Source organism: Fukomys damarensis, unplaced genomic scaffold (assembly GCF_012274545.1).
Source record: "Fukomys damarensis isolate Sample0158 unplaced genomic scaffold, DMR_v1.0_HiC HiC_scaffold_14, whole genome shotgun sequence".
Lineage (NCBI taxonomy): Eukaryota > Metazoa > Chordata > Mammalia > Rodentia > Bathyergidae > Fukomys > Fukomys damarensis.
In genome coordinates, this window is record NW_022900926.1 from 26,256,736 (window position 1) to 26,271,143 (window position 14,408).

Genomic DNA, 14,408 nt, shown 5'->3' on the forward strand with positions numbered 1-14,408 from the left:
AAAAAAAAAAAAAAAAAAAAAAACCAAAACCAAAAACAAAAATGTCAAGAACATGTTGTTATTAGAGCCAGTTTGAGGAGGCTCTCACTGGGGGCAATATGACTATCAAACAATATAAGGGCAATAGGAGATTATAGTCTAATGAATAAAATAGGAATCTGTTGCTCTACTTTGATAATGATGGCTATGTGGATAGGTAGATGGATGGACAGATGGGTTGGTGTATGAGTGGATATGGGAAGGAAGGAAGACTCATCCTTGCAGAGTATCTACTGATAAATGTAGACAGTGCAGAAATTATTTTATTACCACCATAGTAAAGAATACAAAAGGCATCCATTGATAAATCTTACAAAGTGTGATGAGGAGCAAGATACTTGCATGATCTCAGAGTTTTGCTATAGAGCACTTATTGGTTGAAGGGGAAAACGTTCATGGCAAGTGGCAAAATTGAGAAGAACCCAGATTGGTAACCAAAATTAACATCACTAAAGGAGGGGCAAGTAGACACCATATGCCAGAAGGACACTGTCTCATAGGCAGAATTCTGGCCAGCGATTCAACAAAGTCCGAATGTTCTTTGGTCCCCTGAGACCTGAGTCCGAAGAGAAATGAGTGTATGAAGTGAGGCATCTTTTCTGTGAACTAGTGAGTCCCTAAGAAAGGCCCAGTCAGAACACCTTCACTTTGTTGCCTTGGTTTCCTCTGCCCTTTTTCCCAAATGCCACCGATGCCTGGCTGAGAAAATGTCAGACATTTAATAGACCGCCGCCTGTCAGTTCTAGGCTCACACAAGTACCCGGTGGTGGCTGATCTGTGCTCCCCTCAGCCTCCTGCCACAAGATCACCAGGGGCTGTTGCCCAGGTAGGAGCTGCCTGCTCCATGTATGTCCTCTGTTGGCAACACATGAAATGTCCCCAGTCACAGAGACAGGCAGCAACTGTTTGAGAATCATCTCCATGGGTGAGGCTGTGGGGAAAAAGGCATCTTTCAGTGTTAGTAGGAGTGTAAACTAGTACAACCACTATGGAAATCAGTGTGGAGATTACTCAGAAAACTAAAACTAGAAATACCATTCAACCCAGCTATTCCCCTTCTAGGTATCTTCCTAAAAAGAGTTAAAGCCATTATATTACAGTAATACATGCATATCCATGTTTATAGCAGCACAATTCACAATAGCTAAATCTTGGAAATGGCCTATACGCTTACCAACAGATGAGTGGATAAAAAAATGTATTTATGCACAATGGAGTACTACTCCGCCACAATGAAGGACAAATTTGAGTCATTTGTAGAAAAATCAATGCACTTTGAGACCATAATGTCAAGTGAAATAAATCAAACACATGTCTAAATATCACATGATTTATATGAAAAACCCAAAATATAAATAAGTTAGAGAGCAAAATAAAAACTGACAGGAAACAAGGAAATAAGATCTTTTGGAAAAGGGAGGGGACCAAGAGATGGGGGGGAAAGATTAAAAAAAAAAATGTATGGACATGTACCAACTCCCATGGTTAATGTTATTGTTCTGTACTACAAACATGGACTAACAAATAGAGAGAGAGAGAGGCACAAAAGCCAGCGGTCCAGGGTCAGAAGCCTGGCCTGGTCGTGACAGGCTCCAGTGCTGGACAGGCCTGCCTGCCTGTCTGAGTCACACCCCAAAGCTCTTTCTTTAAACAGATGGGGCCTGCAGGCACAGCTGGCTGCACTTGGCAGTGCCCAGTCACGAGGTCTGGAACTCCCCCATTATAAAGATCATCTGCATCACCACTGATGAGTTACTGAGCACTAAGTCAACATGGGCAGATGGATGGGAGATCCTAAATCCCTTGCCCTGGAGGATTCCAACCCAGATAGAATCACCATAGAAAAAGCCCCAGAAGCACTGAAAGGTTCTGAACAAGTCTGGAGAACAACTGTGGGAAGACTGTGCACTTACCACTGGGAACCAGCAGTGAAACCAGAGATAAGGCTTGTCCCCATTTATAGCCCCACCGACCACACCCATGGGGACTCAGAGAAGATGGGAAGCAGACAGAAGCAGGGGAACTAGCAGCCAGTGGCAGGAGAAGGGCATAGCCTATAGCTGAGGCTGGCGCCCACGGCTCCAGAGGTCTCTGACTGTCTACTGGCCTGGACTTAGATATAGTCCATCAGCATGGTCACATTCCCAGTATCACTGCTGCTAACACACCGACTTGGGAATATGCTGCAGTCAAGGGCACCCTGCCCAGATCAGTGGTCAACGCAGGAAATGAGTGGAAAGGATCACAGAGCTAGGCCAGTGGTTCTCAAAGTGTGGTCCCTGGACATCCCCTAGCTCAGCCCACATCTGCAGAACCAAATCCCTGGAGGTGAGCCCAGGCGTGTGACTCTTACAAGCCCCCTGGTGACTGCTGCACATCTGCTCTTCTTTGGGCAGGGATAATTTTAAATCCTCATCGTCTTCATTCCTTTTGCCAAGGGGACAAACACCTGCGGAGGGGGAGGAGTCCCATTCCAGGTCCATGTCACATGGCGGAGCCAGGTCACAGGCCTCTCTCGGGCACTGTGGCCTCAAGTTGGATCCTCTATCCCCGATTTCTTTAAACCCCCCTTTAGGATTCCTCAAGCCATGTCCTGCCTCTCCCTCCCCAATCCTGCTGGTATTTCCTCACCCCTAGCCTGCTCCAACACCAATATACCTTGCCCTTTTCTGGGGTCACTTACTCCTAAAGTCACCATGTGTCAGAAGCCTCAGGAAAGAACTGCAGCTGGATGGCATGAAATCTCCATGGCCCTGGCCCACTGGAGCTCAATGCACTGCTCTTTTCTTAGCTTCCCCTTCCTTCTCCTTCACCCTGGCTTCCTCCTTCCTACGAAATGGTTGATTACCCCTGTCTGGTCCCTGGGGGCATTTGTTTCATCCTATAGACTATTCACTGAGCTGGCCATTTGGATGGTGCAAGTGCTGGACGTGGGCCACAGCAGAGGCCCCCACCAGCTTTCATTCAAGACTAAAATCACAAGCAGCATTTCCAGGCCCTCCTGGCACCCACTGCTCCCACCTGCAGCAGCTCCGACCTGGGGGCTCAGCCCTCTATCCCTGAAGCAAGTTGCTGTGGGGATCCGGGGAACTCAGGAGCATCTCCTACCAGCCTGCCAGCTGAGGCACAGCTCGGATTCAGTAATGTCAATCTGGGTCATAATGTGTTTACAGAATTGGACAAATGCTCCAAATCAAAGTTCCCCACACTCTAGTCAACCCCAAGAACATAGTTTATCTGCACACAATGGAGCAGGCCCCATGCTTTACTCCACGTTGGAATCACCTCAGGGTCCTCAGAAAGTACTGCTGCTGGCTCCCAGCCCAGACACTGATTTAACTGGTATGATACTGTTGAGGTGGGATATTCAAAGTTGCCAGTGACCCTAATGTGTGGCAGACTTAAACACCAACATTGGCAACTCCTGGGTTGGAATTAAAACTCCTTAAGATACACAGCCACGCTTGCCTAGCCCCTGCCCCACCTCCTATACCATCTCTCCTGTGTCCCCATGACTAGCACTCCAAGCACTGAACCAGTACCACTCCCTGGATGGGCCATGATCCAGGGGTTACACCAGCTGCTCCCTCTGCTGTGGCTGCCTCCCTTGTCAACGTGGTTCCCCCATGTCTGCTCCCCAGTCAGATGAGACAAGAATCCTGAAGGGAACCTTCTGGATCCTCAGTGGTCCTCTCCTTAGTCCTCGCTTGGGCCAGCTGCCCCTCCTGAGAGCTGCCACTGGATCGGTCTTCCTCTGTCACAGATTGATTCACACAAGTCTGTCACATCCTTGCCTCCTGCTCCTTGAAGGGGAGACTGTATCTGACTCTGGATGCCCCTTATACCAGGCTGAAGCTCCATGAATGCCTGTGTGATGAAAAGTTTGGCCTGGGGTTGTTGATTTTCCATCAGTCTGTGAGAGATGGCAGAGAAGCAAGAGGAAACTGGTGCTTGTGCTGTGTTTACTACATGTCATCATGAAGATGGGGGACATCTTACAAGCCCTCAGGACACAGAAGGCCACGATTCTTTCCATGGGACTTGTTTTCATCTCCCCATGACATCATTTATTTATTATTAAAAACAGCTATCATTCTGAAAACTTTCTGGGGTTCTAGATACTCTGCTAAATTCAAGTATGTACTATGGTCTTCATTCCTCTCTATTATCCTATGAGGCAGGTATAATTAACCCCACTTTACAGGATAAAGCTTAGTAAAGATAAGAATTTCTCAAAAGTATATGAGTAACTAAATGAGATGCCAGAATTTGAGTTTGACCCAGGTCTATATAGCGTCAAAGTTTTATGTTCTGTTTTTTTGTTTTGTTTTTTGGTACCAGGGATTGAACTCGGGTCCTTGCGCTTGCAAGGCCACCAAACCGCTGAGCTAAATCCCCAGCCCTTTGTTCTGAACAACTCTACAAATTATCTCACTTATGAAGTTGGTTCCTTCTATGCTGGCTGCCAGATGTCCAGGTCGAAAAGGAGGCTGCTTCCCACAAGCTCCCCAGACCCACAGCAGGCACTGCGCATGCCAGCTCTGGCCCTGGCTTCAGTTCATTCTCATCCAGAGTACATTTCTCCCTCACCGGCTTTTTTTCTGGAAATTGCTACGCCCCAAGCCATCTCACATCTTTTGTGGAACAAGGAAAAGCACAAACATGCAACTGAACACATCAAGAGCTCAGGAAAAGGTTTTGACAGAGAAGGGGTGAATACTGCTAAGAAGCCCAGTCCTCCGATTCTCCTCCTGATGGTTCTGTCATATGAAACTTCAAAGCACAGACCAAACTCACATGTGTAAGACAAGTGTCTGCCTGTGCACCCTAGAGGGAGGAAAATCCTGCAGCAGCAAGGGAAGCAGTCTTCAGCAGATGAACAAGATGGTAAATATACACTCTAACATGCAATACCAAGGAAGCAGTGCATTCAAGGGTAAAATTTTATGGTGGCTATTTATAAATCGCACAACCTTTTTACATGATACAGATGAAATTATTAGATACACGGTTATCAGACAGAAAATAAAGATTTTAGAGCCTATACTGAAGGCACTATGCCTCTGAGCACACACAAATCGTGGCTCCATAGCCCTCTTTTCCCAGCTCAATCTCCGCCCCGGCAAGGCTTGATTTCCATAGGGCAATCCTCAAGAAGGCACACCTTGCAACTCAGAATGCAAGCTATTTGCCCAAAAGTCTTTTGAGCCTCTCATCCTAAGAAGGGAGGGGAAAAAGTTTAAAATGGAGAAAAAACTACCAGAATTCATCCTTAGGGGCCGGATAACCATAGACCACCATGCAAGTTGTCCTCCTGGTCCCCTCTGAAGATGATCTAATCCCCCTTTTTGATGATGGATGAGATTTAGAAGATAAACAGAAGGATCAGGCCCAAAGGTTAGCAAATCCCTAATAAGATTAATGAACACTAAAGCTTTTCAAAACTGTAGCTGAAGACACCACAGAGGCTTTGGTGAAACACAAGTGTTAGGATTTTAAAAGGTGATGCAGCTGCTAAAAAGCTGTGTGGGGCAAGTCCTCATGACTTTGGCTGGTGACTCAGGCACACTCATTCCTCGGCAGGGTGAGACTTTTACAGGGTCATCATCAAGGTCAAGTTGGAGACCACTTGGTTTTGTCTTTTAGACAAGGGAGATAAGAACATTAAGAGTCGTAGAAATAGGACAAAAGATGACCAAAAACATTGGAAGGCCTAACACAAAATGGTGGAGGGAGGCCCATGAGGCCACTCCACCAAGTACTACAGGGCAGTTGTGGTGATAAGAGGCAGACTTCCTCCTGTGGCTTTCTGAACACCCTGTACAGACAACAAGAGACAGCAGCCGAGTGTAAAAGGGGCCTGGCACAATCAAGGACAGCCCCAGGCATGGCCTGGAATATGCCCTTTCTGAGTCCTCACCCCAGAGCAGGGCAGGAGTAAGAAATGCGTGGATTTCAAAGATCCTTCTCATACTCTAGGAATCTTTCACAACCATCCCCTCAATTTTGAGACTTTTTATAAGTTTTACCTGAAATATAACATGGTCTCCCTGAGTCCTTTCTATCCTACATCCCTTTATGTTTTTCAGCCTCATAATTACAAAGTGCAAGACGTTTCTGAAAGAAAATTCCAGGACCCAGAATATAGCTAGGCACAGGATGTGCAATGTGCCTGCCTGGCAAGTTCAATCCTTGGTAATACAAAAAGAAAAAAGAAAAAACCCTCCAAATTTAAAGAAAAGTGTTACAAAGCTCGTTTGGAATGTCCAGAGTAGGAACTCTACCGAGATAGAAAGTGAGCTAAGTGTAGCTCAGATCTGAGGCTGAGCTGGGAGCGTGGGGTGACTGCTAATGGCACAGAGTTTTCCAGCCGTGCTAAGAATACTCTGAGTTAGGACTAGAGATTCAGCTCAGAGCTGAAGTGCCTCCCTATCACGTGCAAGCTTCAAGCCCTGGCTTCAAGCCCCAGCACCATGAGAGAGGAAAAAAAATGTTTTAATTTTAGATTATGGAGCTTATCACACAACTCTAAGTGCACTAAGAAACATTAGCTGTATGCCTTACATGGGTTTACAGTACGGGTCAATAAAGTAAAAAAAAACAAAACAAAACAAAACCCAAAAACCTCCTTTAGAAAGTGCTGTTGGGGAAGCTTCTCAGTTATATACTTTTCCATGCTACCTTTCAATGCCACTGGCCATCCCTGGATGTCTGGGTTGTTCCTTTCTAGTGGGAAGACTACATGCTAATTAAGCCTTTTTTCCCTCAGAACCCAGAGCCTGCAGGAGACACTCGGTCCATCCATCTCACTCCACAGGCTGACATGTGTTGTCAGTGCAGCAAGCTAATAGCTGTGGGGCTAGGGACAATTCTGGGTCTGGGTTGAGAGATTGAACCCCAGACTCTGAGCCCTGCTATGTCAGACATCCCGAGCAACCTAGCACATGGCACCCAGGGCCTCTTCAGCCCTGGCTGATGACCCAACTGCAGTCACACGAGAGGCCTTGGTAAGAAGAGCCAGAGAAACAAAGGCCCAGGGTGAGAGGTTTTCTGAATGAATGCAGCACATTTCCCCAAGACAGGCGAGAAGATGGACATTAGTGTGAGGAACCCCCAGACCACGCAGGCCTGAGACCACTTCATTAGAGAACCCAGGACACACATATGTAAATACCGAATAGTTTCTCTGGTGTGATAAACTAAGTGTAAATAAGGATCAAAATGTATAATTGATATTATGTAATAGGAAAAAACGTCTAAAGGTGTAGGGGAAGTGGGAGGAGTAGGGGAAAACTAAGAAGGGAAAAGAAAAGAGAAAAGAGAAAAAAATGGAAACAAAGTCTCTAAATAGGGAAGGATGGAGGAGGTAAAGGGAGGACTGGGGTATGGGGAAAAAATAAGAACCAAGATATATCATGTAAAGGTACAAGATCCCAGTGATGAATGTAACTGTATTGTATACCTAAAATGTACCAATAAAGAAAAAAGGAAAAGAAAAAAAAGAACCCACACAGGGAGTAGCATGTCTTTCATTGATGACAAGTGTGTTCTTTGATAGTATTCCCATCCCCTGAACTCTTCCCAGGACACAGAAGCCAAATTCCTCTGGCACTGACCACAGCCCTGCTTTGGACGGTCCTGGGTATTTTTAGAAATCACGAGAAGGCTCTGCACAGTCCTTACGTGGCTCCACACGGGCACCACCAAATGCCAGACCCATCATATGGCCACCAAAGGCTCCGTTGGCTCTTCTGAAGGCCTCTGAGAGTCCCAGTTCTCAAAATCATTTTTAGAGGGGCTTAGGAAAGTGGTGCCGCCACCTGCCTCATAAGCACAAGATCTGGAGTTCGATCCCCAGTAACAACAACAACAACAAAACCATTCTTTGTACACTGAACATAGCCCAGCACACCCTGTGGCCTCCTCCTTCAGAGGAGGAGGGTGCACAAAGCACCCAGGTCAGAAAACACAAGTGTTTGCTCATCCAAACACTGCAAACCAGCCTGTGTGTTACACACACACACGTATGTGTGTACATACATACTTTGACAGCTTGACTCAACACACCTGGACTGAGGAAAAAAAAAGACCAGAAGCTCCATCATGAAAGAAACACTCTTAAACAAACCACAGCTACTGAAGGGCAGAGGAACATAATATAAAAAAACAGTTTTTCTTAAGTCACTTACCTGAATCCCTGGCTGCTCCCAAAACAGTGGAACCGACCCTCTGATCTGGATAAAAGATGAGACTCCATCATCCATGTAAATCGTCTGTGGCACAAGGAAACAGAAAGGGAAAGGTATTCTTCAGTGAAATCCAATGTCCTGGGCCGGTAACAGGATCCAGGGCCTGTGACCTGATACCAGTCCGGAAAGGCAGACAGTGGACTTGGGCGCCCTGTGCTCTGTCACCCAGCACAGCTGGCACGGGCCGGGTGGCAGAGCAGTTGGCTGCTGGCTAGCTTCTGAGGAGGGGCCTGAAGTGGCTGGAGACTACCCCCACCAACGGCCTGTCCTTCTAGAATCTGTAGGAATTCACACTTTGCCCTGCTCCATGAAAAAACTCAGCACCTCCTCCTCCTCCCCACTTTGGGAACAGAAGCAAATGTGCCCTGGAATTTAACTGGGACCTTTCTCAGTGTCCTCTACTTCCACCTGTCCAACAGCTAAGTAGCAGGGAGCCAGCTACTGGAAAAGGATTGAAGAAATCAAATGAACAAGGAAGTGATCCAGCTAAAAGACAGGTTGACTGCACCTGTCAGTCTCATATTGGACAACACAAGTCAAGACTAAACTTGAACTTGGTTCTGGCCAGGTGCCATTTTGTCCTTAAATACAGCACCCAGCCACTACACACAATAGTTTCTACAAGCTTCCAGGGTCCTGCCCCTGTGTGGAAACAGATGATACTTATGCTTTGAAAAATATCCTCTCCCAAATGCACAGGGTACTTCAGAGTGTACCTGCAGGCTTCTGATGACACTGGAGTGCAAAGGAGTTTAAAGACAAGAAGTACAGTCCTGAGCCCCCACAGGAGGAGACTGCAGTGGTAATCAGATGCCCAGGCTCTATCTGTGCAATCCTACCCTGGCCTAGCAGGGCTGGCGGGGGCACCACTGTGAGTCCTTTCCATTGCTTACCAGCCCGCTCCCTTACAGGTAGCTTTCCACACAGGCCAGATCATGCTCAGATCACACATGCATTAGTAATTCTGCAGGGGAGGATGTGACATTGACACCTGCGAGTCCCAGGACCACAGGAATGACACAGACCTGATATCTGTGCTGTGAATTATAATTTTAGCCTTAGTTCCCAAAGGAAAAATGTGCCTGGTGAAGAACAACCGGTGTTTCCAGGTATGGATTATCAGCAAATTTGTCACTCTCCTTTATTCTACTAACAAAACCAGGACAGAATGGCAGATTGCTGAAACCATTTTCAATATAGTTACTATGGTGAGATTAAGGATTGCTGACCTAACAGCAATCCCCACAAGCCCAGATTCCAGAGAAAAAAACCAAGTCAGCGAATATTTGACTATGAAGACAACAGGCAGTGATACTCAGGGTCTGATCAAGCTTAGGAACTCTAAACGTTCACTTGGAGACCCTGTGCTCACAGCGTTGTTTCTAACCTGACCTGGTTCCAGAGTCCTGCTCAGAATCAGCTTCTTGACCATCCAGAACCCCTTCCACACTGGGGTAAGAGGAAAGGTGCTGCAAAGTTCTTCCCTCTCTCCTCCCCAGGAAACCCTTTATGTCTACACCCCCACTCTCACCAGACCCTTACCCTGACCACCAGCACTTGAGGTGCTCCATATGCTCCCAGAATGCATGTGGGGTGGGGGAAGGGCTTGTCTCACATCACAGAGCCCACCCACTCCACAGAGGCCACTTGGGCGGGCCCAGGAAGAGGCAGGCTGGAACATGAAGCACATGAGAACAGCACGGTCCAAATCCACTTTGCAAACTCCCACCAGCCCAGTAGGATGGCCTTGGGACATTACTGAATACGGTCAGCTCCAGTCGGAGCTCATGTCACCTGGTGCAGAGTATGAACGAAGGTATATGCATCCAGCAGAGCAGGGACTGAAAAGGTGTAGCTGCTGTGACTGTCGACAAGGCCATCCAGTGAGTAAGGAGGGTTTTGCCAGGGCAGAATGCTAGGCAAACAGAACTAGGCCATGAGGGCATGAGGCAGAAAGGAACCCAAGAACAGACCAGCTGGGGTGGGCAACGGCCTAACAGGAACCCCTTGTGGAAGGAGGGAGCCTAGGCAGGTGCTATGACAATGTACTAGGCAGCCAGAAGGCCACCCCGAGCGGTCCCCTTCTCAAAGTGGTGGGAGCAGAAACCAAAGTGCCATAAAAAGAAAGGGACAAAACAGGAAAATACGCCAACTGTGTGCACACGCTTCTATCATAAAGGCTTTTTGCTGGACTTCTATGTCTGAATGCAGCAGTAACAAACTAGCCCTTCCAAGTCTGAGCTCCCAGGAAGACACACACAGTCATTCTCACCACCCCATAATTAAGTCAGTGGCCTTATCTCCAATAGTCAAATATTTATCTCATATCCTTTTTAACAGACTGAGGGACTTTTTGGTTTTGTTTTTTTGCACAATGAGTCACTGTTGCAGAGCAAGCCCAATTGGTATGACTCACAGCTGAGCCCAAAAGACTCAAAGCTTCTTCCCAGGAAGCCAGAGATGCGACCCACACATGTACACAATATGTATTTGTACATATATATATATATACACACACACCACACAAATGCACACAGTATATACACATACAACACAACACAATGCATACGACACATGCAACACGAATGTACACATAGCACACAATGCAAAATATGTGTGCCACACATAGAACATGTGACATGCATGTATCACACAGATGTGTGTACACCCACAACGTGCATGTACATACACATACAGCCTGCCTAGGAGGAGGAGGAAGACTGTTCATTCCTGGGAAGAAAATGTTAAAACAAGGCAGAAGCAGAGGGAACTAAAAACTCCTCATTCTCAAGCTCCCTGAGAATGAACTCATGAGAAGCCAATTTGTCTCCTGACAGTCCCCATTCTGTTCTCTGTGTATAGCTGCTCAGCAAATGACTCCTGCAAAGGCCATCAGGCTGCCCCCAGTACCCACTGCAGGACCTCCGGTCTGTAGACTCCTCTCCCCAGCAGGACCCAAGCCTGGCTCATGGGTACCACCACCAGGGCTGTGCTGCCCAGCATGCCTCCTTTTTACTGGGGCTCAGCAATGATGTCCTCAGTAGTTGCCTACTCACAAGCCTATAATCTCAGTTACTTGGTAGACTGAGGCAGGAAGATAGCATCCTGGGGCCAGAGGACTAAAAACAGTGCCCCCACCATTTCTTCAAGGTCAGGTGGAGGAGGAAGTAACACCTCCTACTTGAATCCACCCCTCTCTATCTACCAAACTCCTGTAATTAAAGGCCTCAAGAGAGCCTGTACAATCTGCTATTTCATATCAGCAAAGGCAGGAGACAGTACCTGAGGGTGCACACTGTCCGAGTCTTGGCCTGTAGACTCAAGGGAATAGGACATGCCCAGTGTCCATGATACCACTTCAGCCCTAAATGACAAGCTACTAGGTCAGCAGGCAGGTCCCCACACGTACAGTGAACCACCTTCACCAGGGATGCTCCCCAAGCTCATCAAAGACTGCAGGGTGAGCAGAGCCTCCCCACCTGGTGCCAATCTCCAAGACACATCATGAGAAGCACCTTCCTCAGCACGTAGCCAGAGTGCCAGGCAGGAGGCAAGCAGTTGAGCCCCAGCTATGGGAAGTGCCCTGGCAGGTAGAACATCACATTCTTGTTCCTGCTGTACCGAGTCCCCATATGCCCAGGATGGAACTAGAGGCCGACAGATGAACCAGCAGACTCTGCTGAAGGGCCCAAGGGTTCATTTCCAGGTTGCCAGCAAGGACAACTGTGGACACACCTCTGCGGAGGGACACCCCTTCACAGCATCACAATGGTCTGACTGCCTGATTTCCTTCTTCCCATGTCTCATCAGGGGCAGCCTCAAATGCACATGCCCAACAAAAGACTGCTCTGAGTGCAAGGCCACAACACTCATGCCATGTGATAAGCCTGGTGAAAACAGTCACTGTGGGGTTAAATTACACCCCCTCAGTCAGACGGGGGCCTGTACCGGGAGACACCTGTGTGTCCCTGGGTGGACAGCAGATGGTGGCGTACGACTGCCCTTCATTAAGAGGCCAACACTGCCTGACCCAGGGAAGGAAAATGGATGGAAAACAAAAACTAGAAGATCTCAAAGTCATATTATGGAACCCAAGAAATCCCTTCCCCTAATCTCAAGAAAGGGAGGTGGAGATAATTCAAATAGCAATGATCACGCTAAGGTTTCCCCCTCCAAAACTCATGCTGAAATTTAACCCCCACTATGAGAGGCCAGTATTCAGAGGCAAGACCATTAAGAAATGATTAGGGCCCTCCCTGTACTTAACGGATTGATAGGTTATCGTGAAAGTGGGTTTGTTAATGCTAGAATAGCTAAGCCACCTGTGTGCTCCCTGTCTCTCATCAAGTGATGCCTTGTGCCACAGGACTCAGCCAGGAAGAAGGCTGTCACCAAGCCAAGTAAGGTGGCATAAGCCTATAGTCTCAATTACTTGGGAGGCCAAGCCAGGAAGATAGCAAATTTGAGACCAGACTGGGCAATTTAGTGAGGCGGTTTCAAAATAAAAAATAAAAAGGTCTGAGGGTGTAGCTCTGCAGTACAGCGCTTGGCTAGCATACTCAAGGCCCTGGGTTTAATCCCCAGCACTGCAAAGAATATCACTAGTCTGGGGCCCCTCAACCTTGGAGCAGAGCTGTGAACCAAAATACACCCATTTTATGACTTACTGTATTAGTCACTTTCCCGTCACCAGGATAAAATAACTGACATGCACACCTTAAGGAGGAGAGGTTTATCTTGGTATAACTTACAGTTTCAGAGGATTCAGTTCATGGTCAGCTGGCTGCAAGGCACAAATGGTGTGGTAGACGTACAAGGCAGAAGAAAGCTGCTCAACCCATGGCAGCCAGGAAGCAGAGTGAGAGGATGAGCCACAGAAATACATCCTCCAAAGGCACGCCCCCAGCAACCCGCCTCCTCCAGTCTGCTCCAAGTGGGCCCAAGAGCATATTCAGCTGGGAAATCATCAATGGACTGATCCACTGATGAGTATAGCACCCTCATGGTCCAATTACTGTACCTTGCAAAGGCCCCTCCTCTGAACACATGAGACTTTGGGCCTGGGGTATTTTAGATCTGAACCATAGCACTTACCCACGTATTGTATAATTAGCAACAGAAAACAGAATAGGATGGGGCTGTGGCCCAAGAGTTGGGAAAGGCTGGTCCTATCTAAGGCCTTGCTGATCTTCCCTAAAATGGGAGACTGATGGAGCTGAGGGCGAGGTCCTTGCTCCTGAGCACTAACAAGTTAACAGGGAAAACAAGAGACATGTGTCAGTCCCTGGCACACATTAAAGAGCCAGGGCAAAGGCCCCAGCCTGAGCCTGCAGCAATGCCTGCTAGTCTTCAGAAAGTGAAGCAAGGAAAGATCACAAGGAGAGTGTTCCTGAAGCCAGATGCACTGCATCAAAGGCTCAGTCCCTTCATATGGGATTATGCACTGGTTATGGGTTGGGTTGTATCCTTTCCAGAACAGGTAAGTACTAGCCCCAGGATTCAATGGGTGACCTTGTTTAGACATAGCATCTTTGCAGATGTAACTAGTTTAAGAGAGGCCATCCTAGATAGAGAAGGGTGATCCTTGATTCAGTATGATTGGTGTCCTTATAAAGACAAACCAACCAAAGGGGCAGAGCCTGGACTGATGTTGCCCCAAATCTGGTTATGCTCAAGGCTACCAGAAACTGGGGGCCTTGAAGAGAACCTTGATTTCAGATTCAAGCCCCCAGAACTGAGAGAAAAAAAAATGCCTCTCATTTTAAACTACCCAGTGTATGTATAGTACTTTATTACAGCAGCCTCAGGAAGCTCACACAGCCCACCTTGACATTGTGTTAAAATGTTCTACCTTAGCCAGGTGTGGCGTCACACAACTGTAACTCCACATTCTGGGAGGCTGGGGCATGAGGACTGTAAGTCTGAGACCAGCTTGGGCAACTTAGTGATTTAGAGAGACCCTGACTCAAAATAAAAAATAAAAAAAAGGGGGCCAGGGATTTAGCTCAGTGGTTCCACCACCTGCTTAGCAAGAGCAAGGTTCTGAGTTCAAGCCCCAGTACCCCCAAAATTAAAAAAAGGACTGGGGATGAAGTGTGAAAGCTCAGGAACACACATACA

At 47.4% G+C, this 14,408-nt stretch overlaps 1 protein-coding gene across 1 annotated transcript in view; it reads right to left on the minus strand.

Annotated features, from left to right (window-relative positions):
* Synj2 (synaptojanin 2) overlaps window positions 1-14,408 on the minus strand; it is a gene marked incomplete at its 5' end in the record, with an annotated part of 103,431 nt that overhangs the window by 40,145 nt on the left and 48,878 nt on the right. Inside the window, one exon of the mRNA XM_010625249.1 lies at window positions 8,229-8,312. Coding sequence (XP_010623551.1) covers window positions 8,229-8,312 — 84 coding nt within the window. The remainder of the gene's footprint in view (window positions 1-8,228; window positions 8,313-14,408) is intronic.